This window comes from Budorcas taxicolor, chromosome 25 (assembly GCF_023091745.1).
Source record: "Budorcas taxicolor isolate Tak-1 chromosome 25, Takin1.1, whole genome shotgun sequence".
Classification (NCBI taxonomy): Eukaryota; Metazoa; Chordata; class Mammalia; order Artiodactyla; family Bovidae; genus Budorcas; species Budorcas taxicolor.
The window spans coordinates 1,805,031-1,828,456 of record NC_068934.1 but is presented as its reverse complement, the minus strand read 5'-3'; the positions used below and the strand labels follow the sequence as shown (position 1 = coordinate 1,828,456).

At 38.9% G+C, this 23,426-nt stretch overlaps 1 protein-coding gene across 1 annotated transcript in view; it reads left to right on the top strand.

Moving 5' to 3' along the window:
* The first annotated feature begins 1,880 nt into the window (after positions 1-1,880).
* The window catches only part of CEP295 (centrosomal protein 295), a 48,499-nt gene continuing 26,953 nt past the window's right edge, over positions 1,881-23,426 (top strand). Inside the window, exons 1-12 of the mRNA XM_052661654.1 lie at positions 1,881-2,016; positions 6,494-6,630; positions 7,273-7,473; positions 8,486-8,610; positions 9,448-9,541; positions 11,972-12,064; positions 16,915-17,055; positions 18,705-18,888; positions 19,142-19,309; positions 20,888-21,109; positions 23,060-23,152; positions 23,300-23,403. Coding sequence (XP_052517614.1) covers positions 1,881-2,016; positions 6,494-6,630; positions 7,273-7,473; positions 8,486-8,610; positions 9,448-9,541; positions 11,972-12,064; positions 16,915-17,055; positions 18,705-18,888; positions 19,142-19,309; positions 20,888-21,109; positions 23,060-23,152; positions 23,300-23,403 — 1,698 coding nt within the window. The remainder of the gene's footprint in view (positions 2,017-6,493; positions 6,631-7,272; positions 7,474-8,485; positions 8,611-9,447; positions 9,542-11,971; positions 12,065-16,914; positions 17,056-18,704; positions 18,889-19,141; positions 19,310-20,887; positions 21,110-23,059; positions 23,153-23,299; positions 23,404-23,426) is intronic.

Here is a 23,426-nt window from a genome sequence, read left to right as displayed (position 1 = left end):
GTTCTGTGGACTGTCCACCGTTGTATTCCTCTGCTTATTGTACATCCTTCCACAGGCACGTGAAGCTGAACATGTTCAGAGCTGAGCTCATTGCCTTGCCCGCTAAACTGACTCCCATTTCTATTTCTCCCTTGGTTATTGGCACTACCATCAGCAGTGTTCCACAAGCCTGTGAAGTTAATTTCATTCTCCCTTTTCCTTCAACCTTCCAAGCAATTGTTAACTACTGCTAATTTTGCCTCCTAAATATTTCTGGATATTGTCAAGATATCCCAGAAACAGATCAAATTTAAAATATTCAAAGCTTAACTTTCGACTCCCCCCTCCCAAACCTTGATCTTCTTTCTGTGTATTCTAGGAGAAAGTTATCCACATCCACTCAGTTGCCAAATAGAGAACTTCAGCATCGCCATTTATTTCTCCCTCTTTTTTTGTCTTCCATAAGCAGAGAAACACCAATTCCGGATTTGCCTCTTAAATCTACCCACTTCTTTTCATTCTTGTTGTAATCATCTTTCATTTCCTGTAATCGAATTCTAATTCGTTTACGTGCCTTGTCTTAGTTTTAACTTGGAGAAGACTCTTGAGAGTCCCTTGGACTGCAAGGAGATCCAACTAGTCCATTCTGAAGGAGATCAGCCCTGGGTGTTCTTTGGAAGGAATGATACTAACGCTGAAACTCCAGTACTTTGGCCACCTCATGCGAAGAGTTGACTCATTGGAAAAGACTCTGATGCTGGGAGGGATTGGGGGCAGGAGGAAAGAGGACGACAGAGGATGAGATGGCTGGATGGCATCACCGACTCGGACGTGAGTTTTGAGTGAACTCTGGGAGTTGGTGATGGACAGGGAGGCCTGGTGTGCTGCGATTCATGGGGTAGCAAAGAGTCGGACACGACTGAGCGACTGAACTGAACTGACCTCTTCTCTACAATGAAGCCAGGGCTAATTATATCGGTAACTTCCCTCTCACCCACTCCCCATTTTGTAATGCTTTGATTCTTGGTATGTTTCACCCTCTAGACCAGCAGTTCCCGAACTTTTCAGCATCAGGGACTGGTTTCGCGGAAGACCTGTTTTCACAGACGGAGGAGAAGCAGTGAATGGTTTCAGTAGGATTCAAGCCCTCCTATGAGGCTCTAACCCAGGGCTGACAGGAGACGGAGCTCAGGCTGTACTCCCAGGGGTGAGGGGCTGCCATAAACACAGATGCAGCTTGACTCCCTCACCGCTTGCCCACTTCCTGCTCTGCAGCTTGGTTCTTCACAGGCCACAAACCTGTTCGAGACCCCTGCTCTGGACTACAAAATTTAGCATGAGGCCGTAAGCCACTCACCCTGGTTTCCGCTACACCTAGCACATTGTGCTTGGCACATAATAGGGGCTCAGTAAATATGAACCAGCTCTCACTCCCTTTCTGATTGTAGGTTATCTACAGCGGATAAATCGTTGACATGTTCTAGATGGTGCGGCCCTCTGGAGGCACAGCATTACGATACGGTTCCCTGTTGAGTGAGTTGAAAACTATCAGAAAATAACTGCAGCGTGAGAAAAGTACCAAAAGAATTGTGTCCTCAGACAAGAAAGGCTGCAGCTCCCAAGGCGTCTTCATAAAGACGCTTGAGACTGAAGCCACCCGGGTGGGCTGTGTTAAGTATCTTCCCCTTCCTGGACCTCCGTCTCGGATCTGTAAAGCGAGCCTGTCGGGAGACGTAAAGCAAGGCCCCCGAGCCACGCCCAACACGAGACATAATGGGCCCCACGCAGGGGCGGCGCGCGCCCCGGGAGCGGCTTCCGCCGCGGCCGTCCCGACGGCCCCCGGGGCGGGGCGGGGCTCGGCGCTTCCCGCGGCCCGGCCGCGCCACTGGCGAGCGGTTTGAATGACGGAAGTGACGGCGGCTCGGAGATGGCCGCCTCGCTCACGCCCGAACGGCTGTTCGGAGGCAGCTGTGGGGCGGGCCGCCGGGCCTTCTGTGTCTGAGCCGCGATTCCTGAGGCCGGGCTCTCCTCTCCCGGGTGAGTGACGGAGGCCCCTGCCTCCCGAGGGCCGCGAGCGTGCACTTCTCCGCGAGCCGGGGCGCCGGGGGTGTGCTGCGGCGGCGGGCGCACTCGCAGCGGCCCGCGGCTCTCCACAGGGGCCGGGCGCGAGGCCGGCGGGGCGCGCGTCCCCTCGCGGGCTCGCCCGCGCCGTGTGGAGGCCGCCCCGGGGCCTTTGGCGCAGCCGGCCATGCGCGTTCCCGTGGGGTCGGGCCTCGCGGGGGCCCTGAGCTTCCAAGGCCCGGCGGCCGGAAGGGGCTGCGGGGTGGCCACTGCAAAACTCCTGGGTGCGTCCTGCCCCCAGGTCACCCGCGGAGCGGCCTCCTGGGAGCCGTTTAAGAGCCCAGCTTGGAAATCGTTTCATGCAGAGAGCATGCTCTCTTGTGGTGTCTCACCTTTAATTTCTTAGATACTAAGTCCTGCCGCAAACGTCTGCTTCGTAAAACAATGGGGAACGGTAGTCATTAAAATTTAGAAAGTATCTGGCAGTTTATATTTACTAAGACACACAATCAGAACGACCTGTTGGAGAAGATATTATGACTCCGCTTACATATTTCAAGGAAGTGAGACCAAAGTGATTTTAAGTGTCTTCCTGCTTCAAGTGGAATTGGGCCTTGAAGCCACATCTTCCTAATATAGGTGATTAAGAGGTGCCCGTTGCCATTTAATCCTCAGTACAGTCTTGCAAGATAAGTAGTATCACTTCTATTATTTGTCAGTAACAGTACTTAGAATTTGAAAATCTGTATTGATATGAATAAGTACTAAAGTGAGGGAGATGGTGATGGACAGGGAGGCCTGGCGTGCTGCGATTCATGGGGTCGCAGAGTCGGACACGACTGAGCGACTGAACTGAACTGAACTGGGAATGGGTGAAACTTCCTTACAGTAGGATTCCAGTTGGTAAGTGTAGAAGGAATAATGTAAGTAGAAAATACATTGTTTCAGGTAGTCATCAGTGGATACTAAATTTAGTTGGTAAATATGGTGGGGAACATGGTATTTACATAGCCTCAATTATCTCTCCACCAAATACTTTAAAAGAAATAGTGTCTATAGTGGAGGAACCTGTTAAGCACCTTCTTAATCAAGGGATCAAAACTCATTCTGGTGTGATGTGCTGAGAAGAGTACCTCATGACTGCTGTGGTGGTCTTGCCAAAAATGCATAACCTCAGTCTAACTATAGGAAGGGATTAAACACATCCAGATAGAGGGACATTATGCAAAATAACTGGCTGGCATCTTTTTAAAATGTCAAGATGGGAGAAGGGGTGATGGGACTGAGGAACATCTCAAGTTAGAGAGTTGAAGGAGACAAAACAGCCTAGCCATTAGAACATGATTCACAGACCCTCAGCCCCTGTGTTCTGAAATCTCTTTACCTGGATGCCTCCCATTGACTGCTTCTATTAATGACAGCATGGGGTGGATGTGAAGGCAGGCCTGTTCCTGAGACACATGGGATTTTGGCTTAAGGACTCCCCAGCAATCTTCCTGAAGCTTCCTTAGACTCTACAGTTTAAGGGTCATCTACCCAACTTTGCCTTCCTCCTTCACTAAGTGACAGATTTGCATGAAAGTCTGAAACACTCCTAGCTTTCACCAGCTCCTTCCCCATTTTCCCTCACACAGGCATTTCCCCTAATAAAATCCTCGTAGGTTTCATCCCATTTTGGCATCTACTTATTTGAGGACCCAGAGTGACACAACAGTCAAAGGATATGTTTTCCTTGGCTTGGGACCTGGTCCAGAAAATGGACATTAGTGGGACAATTGATGAAATTTGAATAAGGTCTGTAGATGAGCTAAAAGTATTGTGCTAGTGTTAATTCCCTGGTTTTGGTTGTTGTACTGTGGTTGACATTTAGAGAAGCTGGGAATACTAAATCAGATTATTTCCAAACAAGTGTAAAAATTAAGATAATAATATACAAGAGAAAACAGTTATTCTGTCACATCTTAGGTAAAAATAACAAATGTATACTTGTTCCTGTAATCCTCTAGGAAAGGAAATTGAGGATTACAGGATTACTTGTTTTCTCTTTGTTTAGTTCTTGTCAATCCCCTCTTGCAAAAAATACTGGCTTAAACAAAATTTTCCTCACTCCCTATATTTTAGCATTTCAGAAAGTTAGGAGCCATATATAAGAAACACCAGATTCTTCTTTTATCTATCTGCTCTGCCAGTAGGTATTGTCACTCAGGTCAAGTCCTTTAAGAGGCCTTTGATTCTTGTCTAAAATAGAGAATGGTTGGTTGGCACTTTCACAGAGTACATTACCAAAGCCTTGTGAATATCAGCTGAGTGGGTTGCAGCTGGAAAAGATTTTTCACAGTAAGCAGTTATTCCTTTTGTCATCAGGTTGTAACAGTGACCACATATACCTATCTAGCACTTAATATGAGTTAACTCATTGAATGAGTCATTCATTCAGTCAACACACTGAAGGACCTACTTAGGAGCAAAGCAGTTTTTAGGCTCTGCACATACAACCGTGAATAAGATCATTCCTGCCTTCTTTTTGATGGAGAGTTCAATGAAAAAGTTTTAGTTTCTATTTTTGTTTGTTCAGTTGATAAGTCATATACCAACTCTTTTGCAACTGCATGGACTGTAGCCTGCTAAGCTCCTCTGGCCATGTGATTTTCCAGGCAAGAATAGCAAGAATACTGGAGTGGGTTGCCATTTCCTTCTCCAGGAGATCTTCCCAACCTAGGGATCGAACCCAGGTCTTTGCATTGAGAGGTAGATCCTTTACCACTGAGTCACCAGGGAAGCCCTTAGTTCCTATTGCTGCTGCTAAGTCACTTCAGTTGTGTCCGACTCTGTGCAACCCCATAGACGGCAGCCCACCAGGCTCCCCTGTCCCTGGGATTCTCTAGGCAAGAACACTGGAGTGGGTTGCCGTTTCCTTCTCCAATGTATAAAAGTGAAAAGTGAAAGTGAAGTCGCTCAGTCGTGTCTGACTCTTAGCGACCCCATGGACTGCAGCCTACCAGGCTCCTCCGTCCATGGGGTTTTCCAGGCAAGAGTAGTGGAGTGGGGTGCCATTGCCTTCTCCGTAGTTCCTATTAGATAACCTCAAATTCTCCTGGCCGCTATTTGTACACCTGAGTGAAAACAGTATTTATCCTTAATATGTGACATACTGCCTGGTGGTGGTTATTCGTGGTTAATTTGGATATTAAAACAAAAAACAAAAACCAGAGCATCTGTCCTTATTGTTAAGGAATCTAACTAGAAAGGGCAAGTTATTGATGAAAAACTTGAGGAAGGTAGTATCCAAGGCAGCATAGGTTAGTCCTTATATGAATGTGGGGGTAACATTTCTTATGGACAGGCAGGTGGAGCAAGAATCACTGGAGGGCAGTTTCACAGGGAAGTGCTGCTTAAACTGGTTGCAGAAGGGGATTCCCTGGTGGTTTAGTGATAAGGACTCTGCACTTCCATTGCCGGGGGCGCAGGTTGACCCCTGCTCAGGGAACTAGGATTCTCTCAAGCCAAGTTGGGCAACAACAACAACAAAAACTATCTTCAGAAAGATTTAAGTGTTCAGTTACCATATTTGCCTTCCTGGTCATTGTTAAGAGACTGATCTCAGATGAAATCATGGTTATGTACTGATTTGAAGTGTCTAATTTTTGAAAATGGCAATAATGGGAACAAGGAGATACAGAATCACCTGGGGAGGGTTTTTAAATTTTATAAAAACTATAAATTCTTAAATTCTTTCGTTTTTTTCCCTGCCAGACTTCCCCAAATTGGGGCATGTTATAACCTAGAGACGCGATTGAGAATACCTGAGTGTAAACAGGAGCAAGAGAATCTTAAACCCTGGACTAAACCTAAAAATAGAACTTTGATCTAGGAGGAGTTTTGTTTAATGATTTCATTTAAAAATCACACCACCAATTACTGAAGAGTTGTTTTACTGTAGAGGGGTTAATGTGATTCCCTAAGAGACAGTGACACTTGTGATCATGTTATATGTCACAGACTAGGAGCTGAAGTACGAGCCAGGAGCCCTTGCAGTGCAGTAGTCTCACTGGTTATGAACAAGTTATCAGAGTTCTAGTGTTAAACTGCAACTGTGAAGCATTCATTCTGCACTGACACGCCTTTTGAAATCTTTGTGGTTTTCTATATTTAAGCTGGGTAAACTCTAGAAATCTCAAGTAGGAGTTAGTCAGGTCCCAGATACTACAGGTAAATAATAATCTGCCACAGATGAGGAAGCATTTTTTCAAGTAATGCTTGAAATGGTTTACTCACCACTAAACTGCTTTCTCCCCATCTGAGAACTACCAATTTAAGTGCTGAATTAATGATTACTGTTTATAAATAAGTTGAACTTAGTTTACTCAAATCATTTTATTTCATGTTTACAGCCCTTTGAAAAGTGTTCTAATCTTTACTGCCTTATTTTAATATATATATATTTTTAATGCAGAACCTTCATATTTAAAGTACTATATGAAAATGAAAAGAAAGGGAGTGAATGCTGGCAAGCTGAGATTGAGTCCTAATGAGGAAGCCTTCATTTTAAAGGAAGATTATGAAAGAAGACGAAAACTAAGATTGCTGCAGGTGAGATTTATTTGGAACATAGTGTCAACTTCTTTGTGTCCCCCAAATTATTAGTATTTTCTACATTGTAGTTATTGTTGTTAAGTCACTAAGTTGTGTCTGACTCTTTGAGGCCCATGGACTGTAGCCTGCCAGGCTTCTTTGTCCGTGGGGGTTTTCCAGGTAAGAATATTGGACTGGGTTGCTCTTTGTCCCGCATCTCCTGCATTAGTAGGTGGATTCTTTACCACTGAGCCACCAGGGAAGCCCATTTTTAACATTCAGTTCAGTTCAGTTCAGTTGCTCAGTCATATCTGACTCTTTGCGACCCCATGGACTGCAGCACGCAAGCCTTCCCTGTCCATCACCAACTCTTGGAGCTTGCTCAAATCACAGTGATAATGGCAGTCCCCTTAGGTCTCTGGGGAGGAAACATAATGGCTTATCAGGGAACTTTGTAATAAGTAGTCTTATTTTTGGTTTTTCCTCCATCACCTGGATTTTCTGCTTTAAATAGGCCTTATCTAATATCTTGTGAATATTCTGGAGAATTGATATATCTAATACCTGAATCGAATTCATTTAGGATCCTTTTTCCAAAGAGCTTTTCCAAAAAGTTGAAGTAAGCCTCTTTTCATATAATCTTAAATATTCATCCTTTAGGTCCGAGAACAAGAAAGAGATATTGCTTTACAGATAAGAGAAGATATAAAACAGAGGAGAAATCAGCAATTCGCTCGTTTGGCAGAGGAACTAAGGACAGAATGGGCGGAATCACAAACTCAGAAAATCAAAAACTTGGAAAAACTGTATTTGGCAAGTTTAAGAAATATGGGAGAGGGGCATCAACAAGCCAAAGAAAATGTAAGTGAGCACTAATTTGACTACCTGTCTGTGGTAATGATACTTGTTGAAAGTAGATTAATGTTATTAGACACTGATAAAAATGTTTTCATGTATAGAATTTGCTGTGGGCAGCCTGAATGTTTTTGTAAATTTAATATAACTTAAGAATCCTACTTGATTCATTTCCTGTAAGAGTCATGTCAAGGGAAATCTGTTTTCTATGATGTTTAAGTTAACATTATTCTCTAACTTAGGGTTACCACAGGTGGGTGGTAAGGGATAATTAGGAGAATGGGATTAGCACACACACTACTATATATAAAGTAGATAACCAACAATGACCTACTGCAGAGCACAGGAGACTGTACTCAATATTTCATAATAATCTACAAGGGAAAAGAATCCAAAAAAGAATAGCTGTATATGTGTATGTATAACAGAATTGCTGGCTATGCTGTATACTGAAACTAACACAGCATTGTAAATCAAACTATACTTCATAAAAAAAAGCAAACATTATTCTTTTCCAGTCAATAACAACTGGGTAAATAAAATAGTAACCTTCAGAATTACAGGTTGTTACTCATTTCAGTCAGTTTGCACAAGTTAGGTGGGATGAATTCAGATTTCTGATTTCATTATCACTCCTTCCTCATACCTCCAAAATGTGTAGTTAAATGTGTATACACTTGAGGTCATCCTTTCACAAATGCAAAGTAGTACTTAACTCAGTATTTAAGACTACTCCCTGACCTTATTTTGTTTCTTCTGATTTATGGTTGGAAAATCCTAGATTGTGGTCCCAGAGATAGTCCCACAAAATAAACAAGGTGGATTCCAAGAACGCATGTCTTCGTTACCAAACTTTTAGTCAGGAGGAACTCTTTAAAGAATGTGTCAATCAAAATATTCTTGGTCCCTGGTTTTAGTTTGTGTTTATGATTTTTGCCCTGATAGAGTACCACACATATTATATATTTGCCATTTTAGTCTTGTTTAACATGACATTTTAAGTAATATTTGTTTTTAGGAGCCTGATTTAAATGCTCTGGCACACCGGGCAGCAGAAAGGAAAAAAAAGGCAGAAATGAGACATAAAGAGGCCCTGAAAGTACAGAAAAATCAAAAAGAAATGTTAATGAAACAAAAAACCTGGTAAAGTAATAGTAATTTTTATTGTATTCTCCACTGAAACTGATATGGCTGGAATTAAAGGGTACATTGTATACTTTTTTTTTTTTTTTTTTTGGAGAAGGAAATGGCAGACCACTCCATTACTCTTGCCTGGAAAATCCCATGGATGGAGGAGCCTGGTAGTCGACAGTCCATGGGGTTGCAAAGAGTCGGACATGACTGAGTGACTAAACTTTAAAACTAAAACTTTGATACTTTTTAAAAGTTATATAGTATACCCATGGTGTTTCTTAAACTTGGTTTAAAATAATGCAGTGAGGGGAGTACGTACTAACAGTGAACTTTCTTTTCTCTTCTGACTTTAGCAGCAGTTACTGAGTTTCTGAAGAAGTGTATTACTAGTTTAGAATGCAGGTCAACCAAAATCGGTCTGCCTCTGATATAAAAAGAAAAAAATCAGTGCAATTATGAACATTAAACGAGGTTATAGACTCTGCAAGTCATTGATGAGATTTTTGCATATTGTAAAAATGAAAGAACCTATTAGCTAGTCAGAAGTGGTCATTTTATACAGTGGCCCCTCTTTATCATTTTTAGGTTTTTTTAATTCTAAATTATTCTAAAGAACATTAGGTGTTTGCTGGGTCAGTCCACATTGTGGAGCTTTATGTCTAGTTACACCTCTTTTACTCTTTATTTTCTCACATGTGTATGCACTCTTTATTAAATAGCCTTTGAGCCTGTGGGATCAGGCTGTGAAGGATTTCTTAAGATCGTAGTGGCTTTTATATTTTTAACTTTGAGTTGTACTGTAACATTATTTGAGAGATTAATTTATGACATCTTTTATTTTTTAAGGCATGTAAAAGCTCGAAAAGAAGCTCTGCTTGTGGAAAAGGAGAGATCTGCCAAAATCGCAAGTCTGCCACCCCCTCCTCCAGCTCTCTTTGAGGTGAATTACTCTGGGTGTGGGAGCTCGGATATAGTAATTCTTCTTTGCTGTTAGAATTCAGTGCACATCCAAATGCCATTTGTTTGAACTTAGTTTTTAACTGTACAGGTAATACATATCTAAAATATTTTAAAATAATTCTAGATAGCATTTTACCCACAAACGCTTTAGTTTGTATCTCTGATGTTTAAGGACTTTAAAGCGCAATACTAATATAATGTTGTTCCCAGTATAATCTGATACCCAGTCTGTGTTCAGTTTTCTCCAGTTGTGTCAAGAGATTTTTTTTCTGTTGTTTGAAAAACTGAAACCTTTTTTATTTTATTGGGAAAGAAAAGGATTATTTGCTCTAAAGACTTTCCCACATTCAAAATTTGGCTATTGTAAATAGTGACCATTTTATAGACCCAGAAATTAGGTCCAGATAATAACTTCACATAAGATTATGTGAAATGGTGAGAAAAGTCTGTTTCTTTGTGAAAGTAAAATGTGTGATTTTGTGATTTGAAGCTTTAAAAAAAACAAACAACATTTGACTTATTAAGCAGAAATTAATTTTGAAAGGTATTGCTTCTCCTGCTCAGATTATCTTGTTGTGGTTATTAAAATAGCTCATTTGGATCATTATCAAAATTATATAGGTGTATTTATCAAAAAAGTTACACAGAAATTTTAAAAATACAAATACAGGATATATTATTTTGTTGTATAGACAAGAGTATTTTATGTATGTGTGATCAGCCTCAGTACCAGATAGTCTCATCTTAAGCCTCTGGTTTTGTCAGCCTTCCTACTTTTATGTTAGACATCTGCCATGTGACATTTGATCCAGTAAGATCCAAACAGAGAAGTCAGATTTCAGCCACTCCCCTGGTACCTTGTTAAAAGCCAGGCAGTATATTACCCATTTTTTAATTATTATTATTACTTTTGTCATAATTCATAATGTTTCTCACAAGCTGAACGTGAAACTGGCTCAGTCTTGTCCAACTCTTTCTGACCCCATGGACTGTACAGTACATGGAATTCCCCAGGCAAGAATACTGGAGTGGGTAGCCATTCTCTTCTCCAGGGATCTTCCCAACCCAGGAATCAAACGCAGGTCCTTTGCATTGCAGGCAGATTCTTTACCATTTGAGCCATCTGGTAAGCCCTAACAAGGTCAAAATTTTAAACTGACCAAAACATTGTCTGTAAGTGATTTGGCAAATATGAATTATATGTTAAACTGTGGTGGTACTTTTTTCCCTAGCATTTTTATTATGAAAAATTATTAAATACAGAGAAGAGTATAAGAAATAGCTTGTGTGTAGATTTCATTTTGCATTATGTGTAGATTTCAAATGGTTGTGTATACATTTGAATATATAAATGTATACATTTGAATGTAGGTTTATAGGTTACATTTCACCCCATATACTTCAACGTACCTCTGCTAAGCGTAAAGACATTCTCTTTTTTCTAACGAAGCTCTAGGTTTGTTTCTGTTTTTACACTTATTTATTTTTCGTCATGCTGGGTCTCTGTTGCAGTGCGCGGGCTTGTCATCGTGGTGACTTCTCTTGTGGAGCACCGGCTCTAGGTGCATGGGCTTCAGTAGCTGCTGCTCATGGATCAGTAATCACGGCTCCAGGCTCTAGAGCACAGCCTCAGTAGTGGTGGTACTCAAGCTTAGTTGCTCCGTGGCATATGAAATCTTCCCAGACCAGGAATTGAATGTATCTCCTGCATTAACAGGCAGATTTTTACCCTCCATACCACCAGGGTCATCCAGGACATTCTCCTATGTGGCCACAATATCACACTAAGAAAAGTAACCAGGATCCAGTCAAGGTTTACCTCTTGCTTCTCTTTGCTTTGTCTCTTCAAAGTAAAACATTCTCTCCCCAACCCTGGCCAACTTTTTATTTCAGAATTTTTGAATAGACTAGTTTCTTGTATTCTGTATTTGTCTGATTTGGTTATGTGGTTACAAGAGATCTCAATCATATTGGTAAATTTTTCTCTCTTCAATTTCCAAGTAATCTGGGAGATGATACTTAGCATCACAAGTATCTGTCATCCTTCTGCATTTATTCATTGGCCTACTTCCTTTAGACAAAAGAGAACTTTCTCTTATCAGTGATTATGAAACATCATGACCAAATGAGCAAACCTAAAATCAGTGATAGAGGCACACCTTGCCATTATGTGCCTCCTGATGTCATGCAGTAAGCTATAGAGCATCACCTGTTCATTATTCTTGCTGAAATATAATCTGACTTTTAAGCCTAGATTCCGGATTAGTGGAAATACAGTGCATGCTCTCATGAAGAAAAAAAATAAAGACTAACTGATTAAAATACAAAATTACTTTCTTCATTGGATCCTGCTTCAAATGAAAATGAACACTTTCAACTTTAACAATCTATTTTCTGTTTCCTTTTTCAGAATGTTGAAGTAAAGAAAACGAATGTGAAGACGAACAGTTCTACCTACCATCATCTTTGTACTTTTGTAAATAGAGAGGTGGACACAAAGCAGGTGATTGACTTTTCATGACTCTCGCTTTATTATTTCTCTGTCCATTGAATTGAGTTATATATTGTTCTACATATATTGTTCTCAGATATCAAAATTTGAACAGCTCTACCAACTGTCTTAGGGTAATAGTGATTAAAAAATCTTTTAAATATGCTTTAAATTACAATGTCATGTTGAATGTGAATGGAATGTTGATATAATATGAATGAAAGGAATTGGCTACTTAAATGGATATATTTAATTTTCTTAACCACAAAAGTTTTTTGACATAAAAATAATACATACTGTAGAAATTTGAAACTAGCTACATGTAAAACACTTAAGTTTTCATCATGAAAACATAATCGGTTAATACATTAATGGATTCATTATAGTATTTTTAATTAATACATTTTCATTATTTGTGTATAAACATATACACATGCTTTTTGAAATATGATTTTTAATAGCTAAATATTTCATTATAGAGTTTATTTAACCATTTTATTGTGGAGGGTTTTTTTTTTTTTTTGCTTTGTAAATAATGCAAACATAATCATCTTGTAGATTTTTTTATAGCTTAAAAAAAAAAATTTGTTTATTTCCGGCTGCACTGGGTCTTCAGTATTGCCCGTTGGCTTTCTCTAGTTGTGAAGAATGGGGGCTCTCCTCAGGTTGCAGTCTTCGGGCTTCTCATGATGGTGGCCTCTGGTTATGGAGTGCGGGCTGTGTGGCCCCGTGCACTTTAGTAGTTGTGGTGCATGGGCTTAGTTGCCTCACAGCATGTGGGATCTTCCTGGACCAGGGGTCAGACCGGTGTCCCCTGCATTGCAAGGTAGATTCTTAACCATAGGACCACCAATAAAGCCACGTTGTGTACATTTTGTCTACAGCTCTGATTATATGTTTAAAATAAATGTCTAAAAGATAAATTATAGGTTCCACAGTGTATAACATTCTATCACAGATACTTGATATAGATCTTTAAATTTCCTTTTAAAAAGTGACTGCAACATATGAAAATGGCCATCTTACCATACCCATGGGCTTCCCTGGTGGCTTAGTGGTAAAGAATCCACCTGTAATGCAGGAGACCCTGGTTTGATCCCTGGGTGGAGAAGATCCGCTGGAGAAGGGAATGGCTACCCACTCCAGTATTCTGGCCTGGAGAATCCCATGGACAGAGAAGCCTGGCGGGGTATAGTTCTTAGGGTCGCAAAGGGTCAGACGCAGCTTAAGTGACCTAGCACCCACGCACATCATACCCTTGTCTGTAGGAAATGATATGGCTTAAAAGTTAATTGTCTGTGTTAAGAGTGACAAACAATTGTTACTCCTTGTTATAATTGCTGTTTCTTTGTAACAGTGAATTTTCGCCTTTTTCATGTTAGATATATTTATCTACTAGATATATATATACTATTTCACAGTGTAGCATTCATGTGGAAGTTACAATGCAACAAATTCTGTAATAGCAAGTGTTAATATTTGATCAAGACACAAGATGAGTATTACCATCATAAAGTTAACTTCTAAGAAAGGAATAAATCTTGAAGCTTGTTTAAAATTGTAAATACTATTATAACTTCAATACCTTATATTGGTATTAAACATATTTTATACTAAGATTGATGAAAGACATTTCTGTTTTTAGCTGTCATATAGGGTATCACTGATGGTGTCACAATAAATTTTTAAACCTTTCTCTTTGACAGTAACTAAAAGACCTACCTTCCCTTCAATTTCTGGACTTGAAGATTAGATTAGTAGTTATAATGCAGTTTTATAAAAACTGTCCCGCAAACTAAAGCATTCTGATATTTTCTTCCTTACACCATCACTTAGGAAAAATCTGTTCATAAACCTTGGGTTTAAAATGTGATAGTGCAGTAATGTGCTTGATTACCCAGATAACAAATCTCTGTATTTTCATCTGCATCTAAGCTTATTTCACATGTGCAATAATTTAGAATCTTTCTTTGAGCAGAATGATGGGATCTTTATAGGAGGTATCATATAAAAACTACTTGCATTCTTGGCATGTATTTCAGTTACTCCTTCAGCTGCTTTCTCCAAATAAGCACTTTCATTTTGTTCAGTCAGTCTCTTAGCATGTGAAAGTTGCTGTCATGTTTTGTTTGAATATCTTCATAAAGCAGTTCTACTTGATAGAGTCTCTTGTATATTATAAAGTTTGTCTTTGACAGAATGATGACATTGACCTGCTATATTCCTATTTAGAGCCAGTTATTCTCTAAATTTTGTGCTACATTTACGTTCTGTACACACAAACAAAACTTCATACGCTTCAAATTCCTAAATTACTCCTGCTCTTCATCCTTTATATTAGTATTAAAAAGTTGTTTTATACTAAGGATGTTCTCATCTGATTTATTCCTTTGTCAATGACTGTACGCAGTACTTGTTGAAATGGATTTTTCATCCTAGAAATATTTTTCTAATCAGATCCGCTGTATTGTTTGCTGTAAGATCCAGAAATGTCAACAGACAAGCAGAAAAGATTTCCACCTATATAGGTCTTGGGTAGAAGATGCAGAAGTAGCATATTTAATCACTTACTGTTTTGTGCATTGCAGATTACAATTCATGGGAAAGGGGTTTTCATAAACATGTTTTCTAAAAAGTATTTTTGCTTTGGATTTACACTTTTGCATATTTCACATATATCTTTTGAGTTCAGCTGGTAAAAATAGAATCTTGCAATTATTTCAACCAGTACTTGTTTAAATTTTTAATTGCATTGACACAAAGTTTTAGCGGATTGTCTTCTTAAAGAAGATAGTGACTTGTAAAATCTTGTTTTGACATTGAGTGGTCAGATTACATGGTAAAGAACCCATCTGCCAGAGCAGGAGATGTGAGTTTGATCCTAGGTCGGGAAGATCCCTTGAAGAAAGAAATGACAACCCACTCCAGTATTTTTGCCTGGAAAATTCCACAGAGGAGGCTAGCAGGCTATAGTCCAAAAGAGTTGGACACGGCTTAGCAATTGAACAGCTGCAGCAGCAGTCAGATTAAAACTTGTTTGGCATGTCTAATGTTTCTCTGACCCTTTATTGATACTCTTTATATATCTTATTATATCTGGACTCAGTCTGTTTATTATACATGTTGTGTGTTTTGAAGTTTTTCCTTCTCTTCAAATTTTGGTTTATCACAGTTGACATCAGTTCAGTTCAGTCGCTCAGTTGTGTCTGACTCTGTGACCCCATGAATCGCAGCATGCCAGGCCTCTGTGTCCATCACCGTCTCCCGGAGTTCACTCAAACACACGTCCATCGAGTCGGTGATGCCATCCAGCCATCTCATCCTCTGTCGTCCCCTTTTCCTCCTGCCCCCAATCCCTCCCAGCATCAGAGTCTTTTCCAGTGAGTCAACTCTTTGCATGAGGTGGCCAAAGTACTGGAGGTTCAGCTTTAGCATCATTCCTTCCAAAGAAAACCCAGGACTGATCTCCTTTAGAATGGACTGGTTGGATCTCCCTGCAGTCCAAGGGACTCTCAAGAGTCTTCTCCAACACCACAGTTCAAAAGCATCAATTCTTCGGCACATAGCTTTCTTCACAGTCCAACTCTCGCATCCATACATGACCACTGGAAAAACCATAGCCTTGACTAGACAGTCCTTTGTTGGCAAAGTAATGTCTCTGCTTTTCAATATGCTATCTAGGTTGGTCATAACTTTTCTTCTGGCTTTTAATTCACCCTCACATGATGTGAAGAATTCTCAAATAACTTTTTTTCTTAAAAACTTCATGGCCTAAATGAAATGTTGCTCCTAGAATTCATTTTAATATTTTACATGTTAATACACTGAATAATTTTATAGAGGTTATAACTTTGATTTAATCTGACCTTTGTTAATAAGGATTTACATAAATATTTATTAGCTCAAAGGGAATATAATATTTTTCATACACTTATTTGGCCATTACACTCTTTCTTTCTTTCTTATTTTTTGGCTGCATTGAGCAGCTTGCAGGATCTTAATTTGCTAACCAGGGATCCAACCACATCCCCTGCAGTGGGAGGGCAGAGTCTTAACCAGTGGACTGCCAGGGAAGTCCTTACTCTCAATTCATTAGCTATTTCTTTACCTATTTATCTCACTACTTGAGAGTTATAAATAATTTTAAATATGCGGTTAATAGCTTTTGTGGTTATTATTTCATTAACTGATAGATTATCACCATGTAAAATATTTAAGATTTTGACTTAAAGTTATATTTGAAATGCTTACCTGTATTTGAAAGTGAATGTTTAGGTATAATAGGAAATCCTATTACACCATCCCCCCCAACACACATGCATACGTTTACTATTGCTATGTTAATGAAATAATGGCTCACTGTACAACCACATGATCATTGATTTGCACAAGTTCTAGGAAGCCAGAAATTATGTTAAAGAAGGTGTTTTGATTATTTGGCCTTCCCGAGGTGCAAGCCAAGCAGCAAATTTTGGCTGAAAACCAAAGGCAAATCTTAGTGCTAATGGCTTTCATGACCTTTGATGTTTGTGGTTTCTTAACTATTATTTCTTTACCTTTCAACACTGTTGTTTTAATAGAATTTCTTAATAAAAATATGATGGAGGAATTATTTGGATGAGTATGGTGTACTTTCCTTTAAAATGAACAAGTTGTAAAACTGTTTACACTAACAATTTGACTTTTTTTCATACACACATGCTGTTGATAATTGTGGGCATTTAAAAATATAACTTGAAAAAATATATAGCTGGTTATCATTTGATATAAATAGAAAAACATGATTTTAGGGTTGTTTTGCTTTTTAGTTACCACTTTGTTTCATACTTTATTTGTCTAAAATGTTATTGATTGACTGCTAGCCAGATCCTCATTTGGCTGCTGAAGAAGAAGCTAAAAGATTGGAAGAACTACAGAAGCAGGCAGCGCAAGAGAAGATGGAGCAGAGTGAGAAGGCACATGCCCGGGGATTCCAAGCAATGAAAAGGATCCATTTGGCTCAAGTAAGCGTTCAGTTCTGGCTATGCCCATGGCTGATGGCCTTACCGATGGCACTGTAGGACTTAACTGATGGTAAACAGTCTCAAAGGACAGAGTCGTGGAGAATGGGAAAATACTATCTCTGATTCATGTTATTGCAAGTTTTCTGATTTGCTTTTACCTCCTCGTTTCAAATTCAGGTTGGGTGAAACTGTTCTCATTTTTCTTCTGAAATTTGTACTAATGATTATATTAAAAGTTTAATGTATTAATCAGTTTAAAAATAGCCCAAGAAGAAATTAATCACTTTTCTAGTTTAGTTATTTGAATTACATTTGTGCTCTGTGGATTTTCAGATTCGATTCATTAAATATTTACCAAGCAAAGGACTTGTTGACTTTGCAGAATATTGATTCAGAAATAGTCACAATCCTTGCTGTCAAGAAGCACTGAACTTTGTTGCAGAGCTGTGAAATATGTGTGGTGAAAGCTGGCTTTGTAGTTACAGCACTGCATCTGTCATGCTTATTGTTCGGTGTTTATTCTTGAAACAGCATAGAAATGAGTCCTCTTCTTAGAAGTCTGATTTTCTTTTCTGAATTTGACTAATACATTTGGATTTTTAAACATTCATCTGAAGAATGAGTTTTTATGCACTTCTATGGTAATTGGATGCCACAGAATTAGATGCCTTGAAGTTTGTATAATTTGAACTGAATTATGACTTCCTCCCTTAAATTTTTAGTTTTTATCACTGGGACTTCCCTGTTGGCTCAGACAGTAAAGAATCTGTCTGCAGTGCCAAAGACTGGGTTGGATCCCTGAGTCAGGAAGATCTGGAGAAGAGAATGGCTGCCCACTCCAGTAATCCTGCCTGGGAAGTTCCATGGAGAGAGACTACAGTCAAGTTATGATTATCATGATAATCATAACTTACCCCTAGTTTATAAAAGCTAAAAGATGAATTTCATCCAAGTTTTAATCTACAGGCAAAAAAACATGAAAAGTAGTATAAACTGAGCACATTCTTGCATAAATTAGTAGTGTTTAGTGGTTAAGAAAGTGGACTCCACAGTCAGTCTTCCCAGGGTTTTCCTCCCTTCTTCACTACTTAGCTGTTTAATCACATGCATAGTGTGGAGTAACAGGAAATATTTGTTAAGCCACAATGTCCCTGACTCTTGGTGCTCACTTGAGAATGGTGTCTGCTGCTGGCAGCATGGAGAACTGAAACAAACTACATTACAGGAGCAGTGACACCTTAATTAGAGTGTAGCTTTGTGACCGTCCCCAGGAAGGAGACCTGACAGACGTTTGAAGCTTTGTGGCCTAACCAAAACCATCTTCTCATATTAGTTACCAGCATAATAGAGTTGACCCTTGAAGTGTGTGGGTCAGCTTACACCTGCATATTTTTTCGATGGTAAATACTGTGGTGCTGCATGGTCCATAGTTGGTTGAATCTGCGGATTTGAAAGAGCTGTGGCTATGGAGGGCCAACTCGTAGTGTCTTGTGGCATTTGATCAAATGGTAAAGGAGGGGATGGAACTATAGCCCCTGCCTTCATGATTTCTCCACTTTTAATTTCCTTCATGATTTCCTCACTATTAATGTTACTATCCAGAGTGTGTGACTGACTCAGTTGTTAATTATTTTCTTTATTCTTGGAAGAATCAAGAGAAACTAATGAAAGAACTCCAGCAGCTCCAGCAAGAGGACCTGGCACGCAGGAGACTGATGGTAGCACAGATGCCACCACAACTAGTGGAACTTCCATACAAACGCAGTGAAATGAAAGAAGATTGGCAGAGAGAGCTAGAATTTGGCTTTGAAGACATGTACAATGCAGACAGAAGTAAGATATTTTCAGTAAACTTTCAAAGTTTACTTTGAAATGTTATTCAATATCATTAAAATGTTACTTATTAAATGTTTTTGTGGAAAAATACATTTATCTTGATGAAGCAGTTTTTGTTTTGAAAGGAGTTCTCATTTGAAAGAGGTGCTCATATTTTAGACTTGAAACTGTGATGATCTTTAAAATTTTATGTGCAAGTTCTTTTTAGTCATTTTGTAATGGAAACATGTCTGTGTATTTCTTTATTGAGAGGTGAAAGGAAACCTGATTTTGCACCTTGAACCAGAGCCTCTGCCTGCTGTGATTGATCAGATCCAAGATGAAGAACTGGACCTCTCAATGGAACACGAAAGTTTAGAGGAGACTGAAAACATTCCAATGACAGAAGCTGAAACAGTACATTCTAGTGAAGCAGACGGTAAAAACTTCTGACCTGAATATTGCTGTATTTTATAGGAAAAAATGTTAATCATTTGCCAGCAGTTAGGAAAGGCTGGTCTAATTTAACTATAAACAGTGCCTAATACTAATGGGAATGATGAGGGGAGGAAACTTCAGATTTTCATCACTAAAGATCCTTTTCATATACATAGGAGGAATGTATTATATATATATGTAGTCTGAAGATTTTTAGGTTACTTAGGTTATTTGATAAACTCAATTCATTTGAAAGGTCAGCATTTTTTGTTTTTGTGTTTTAGACTTTGCTTCTACTGTGCTTCTAGGCACTTCATGTATAATGATGAACAGCACAAACTTAGGTTTCTTCTAAACTTCTTCTCTTGTCTCCACCTTCCTAATTTTTTCACTTGACAGTGTCTAACAGTACGTTTTTCATCTTCTCTTGCCTTGTCTTTCTGTCTTCCTCATGTTAATGATGATACCGCAATCTGCAGTAATCCAGGCCAGAGCTATGAGAGGCATCAATACCTCTAAAAAGACAAAGCTGTCTCTTACTACACATCTCCTTAGAGACCAAGTCTTCTTCCTTTTAACTTCTTTTCTCCCCATTCCTATGAGTATTGCCTTAGTTCAAAACCACTCAGACTTTCTTTTCATCTTCACCATACACTGTGGATAGGTAGTCCTTGGGGGTTTCCATTTTATGTGGATCTCCTCTAAGACTCCTTGGGGTAGGGCTTTAGGCATTATCCCTGTTTCCTGTGTTCACACTGCTGTCCGAACAAAGTATAAGGTTACTACGATTTGGCATAAACTTCAGAAAAATGGGTTCAGGGCTCAATTGCCATGAATTCCCCTTTAAACTTCATTTCTGGCCTCTGCAGAACCTTTTATTTTCTTGCAAACCTTATAGCACATATTTTGAAATCTTCCTGATACATTTTTAAGCTTGCTGCATGCCGATCATTGAAAAATACAGTTGACCCACGAACAAGGGGTTAGGGGTGCGAACCCTCCATATAGTCCAAACTCTGATGTAACTTGGGCCTCAGTATCCAGTATATCTGCAGATTCAACCAACCCTGGATCATGTAGTCCTGTGATAACATATTTACTTGAAAATAATCTGCAAATAAGTGGATCCCAGGTGGTGCTAGTGGTTAAAAATCTACCTGTTAGTGCAGGAGACAAAACAGATGTGGGTTCGATCCCTGGGTTGGGAAGATCCCCTAGAACATGGTATCCCACTCCACTATTCTTGCCTGGAGAATCCCATGGACAGAGGAGCCTGGTGGGCTGCAGTCCATAAGGTTGCAAAGAGTCAGACATGACTGCAGTGACCTAGCATGCATGCACATGCAATTCAAATGCATGTTCATGGGTCAGCTGTAATTGAATTTTGGTGTCCTTATTTAAATTTAAGTTGAAAAAAATTATACCTGGTTACAAAATTGTGTTTAATTGTAAATACTGAGGAAAATACAGTTGTACTTTTGTTTTAACCAGTGGTAGTTGTGGTAACTAAGTGTAAAGATAGACTAATTTACCTTATTTGTAATAGGTGCTGAATAAATTTTATTTCCTTTTCTTTTAGTTCCCTCAGCAGTGAAGACCCACCAGATTCCTTCAAAAATTCTTTTTAAAAAATTATTAAATAAGATCCGGAGCCAGAAATCTCTCTGGACAATTAAATCCATGTCTGAAGAGGAAAGTGAAATGATTACAACTGTCAGTGAAGCTGAAAGTAAAGCCCTGACAGTTGAATCAGGACCAACTGTGAGTGAAGACAGAACATTATCCTCTGGGCAGGAACAAGGTAGTTTTCTCCAGTCTCATATTATAGTATATAAACCCTTTCCAAGTTGTTCAAAGATAAGCTCATTTCTGAAAAATCAAAGAACAGAGGTCAAAAGGAAGAAAAATGTTTCCAAGCCCATAATGCTGCCACTTACAGGCAGTGAGTGTTAGAAACCTTACTGAATCCCCTTCCAGAGCACTTTCAGTGTAGTGAATTATTCATAGATATGTTTCCAAAGACATTGATGAACCAGAACTAGCCTGTTCCTTATGTTGAGATGTACAGGCTGTTTCTAATGTTTCTTATTACTTATTTTGTGCTGTAATGAGCATCATTTTAGCAAAGTATTTGCCTACATTTTTTATTATTTCCATAGGAACAAAGGAAAATAATTCTTGAATCAAAGGATATGAACACATGAACAGTTTTGAATGTACAGTGTTGTGTGTTTATTTTACTTTCCCACTAGAGATTTGGTTTCTTGTTATTTTTTTTTTTTAAAGTTTTGGTAGATAAATAGGCTATTTAAATATATTCCCAGAAGTTACTAAAATCAAACCAGTAGTATTTCCTTGAATTACATACTAGCAAACAAGAATCACGATGTAACTCTTCTTTGATTTGCTTTTTGTCTTTGAGTTTTATCTTCTAGATTTTTTTTTTTAAACAAAGTAATTGGATTTATGTGGAAATGTTTTGCTGCCAGCCTTCTTAAAGAAGTGCTTAAAGAAGTGCCTTGTACATAAAAGGTGCTCAGTTCGTATTTATTAACTTAATTGACCTGCTTAAAACAAAGAGAGAGAAGTTTGGAAGTCAGACATATGATATTCAAGCACATGGGCATGGAATAACTCTTAGTGGAAAGAATTCAATGAGAAAAGGGCTTATAAGACATCCAAGGGACTCAGGCATTTAGAAGATGTCTAGAGAAGGGGCAAGCAGTAAAAAGGAGTGAGAAGGAGGAGAGAGAATATGGCATTGGCATTTAATACAAGGCGACACTTTCATCTTTAATCCATAACCAAGTAATTTTGGGAAAGGACCTGGGTAGTAATCTTTCTCTAGCCTCATTTGACTGCATTCTTCCGCTTATCTGAACCAAGTGTTTTTGTTTTTGTTTTTGTTTTTAATCCTCACAGGCCCTTAATGTCTGCTGGCCTGTCTGGAAAGGTCTCTTGTCCATCCCACACTCTTTACCTGGTTGATTCTTCCTTACCTTTCGAATGCCCACTCAAGTGCCATTTCCTAAGGGAGATCTCATCTGAGCTCCTAGTCTAATTCAGATTTGTCTGAAATACTCTCTTGTATAACCCCTCTTTTTTTTTTCTTATATAGTACTTAGCACTGTTTCTAATTTTATAATTTTTTTCTAAGATGATGATGTAACGTTCCACTCCCACCTGCCACATAAAACCCACTTGGAGGCCTTTCCTTCCTGAGCAGGTACACGTGCATGCAGCGCATACGTACGTGCTGCATGATTGTGTGGGCGATACTCCGCGCAGTTTCTGGCTACCCTGATATGATCAGCGTATGCTGCTCTAACTTAACTTTCTGCTCTGGTTTCATAGATAATAAAAATCCTAATATCTAAGTATGTTGAAGATACAGTTAAGTTTCTTCAGCTGTTTTCTTTTTATACTTCGGTACCTTACTTCCTCTATTCTTTTTATGCTTTCCCATTGTGTTTGAAACTGTTGTAAGCCTGTCTTTTAAGTCAGTTGTCTTTCATCTTTTCCTGTTTTGTTTACAATTTTAGTCTTACATCTTCTTGTATCTTCTTTATTTTCTTTTTGTGTTTGACTTGAGTTTATCAGATAAAATATGTGATCATCTGGAAGGTGGCTGGATCTTAACTAAATAAGACATTCAGGTGGACCAGTGATAATCTGAATGTAGATTTTTGTTACATTGTTCAGACTTAATTTTGACAGTGATAATGTGTTAATAATAATATATCTGTTACAGTTGTTGAAAGTGACATGCTAACAATTGACTCTGGACCACTTACAAGTGAAGATAAACCACTTTCATTTAGTACAGGCTCTGAAAAGGAACAAGGTATTTCTTTGTTTACATTCTTAAATGAACTTAATTCATCACATCTTTTTCCTAATAAAATTACATGTAATAAATGAACAAAGGACATTACAGTTGTGTTACGTTCTAAATTAGTGAAACTAATTTTTGCTTTGGGAATTCTCTTAGAAATGAAGACCACTCAGCCTATCATAGCTGTAGCTCCAAGTTCAGTTCTACTTCATCCTCAGGAAGAAGCAGTCAGAGTTAGAATGGCAGCGAGGCAGAAACAGGTAATTTGAAATTTTTATTTTTA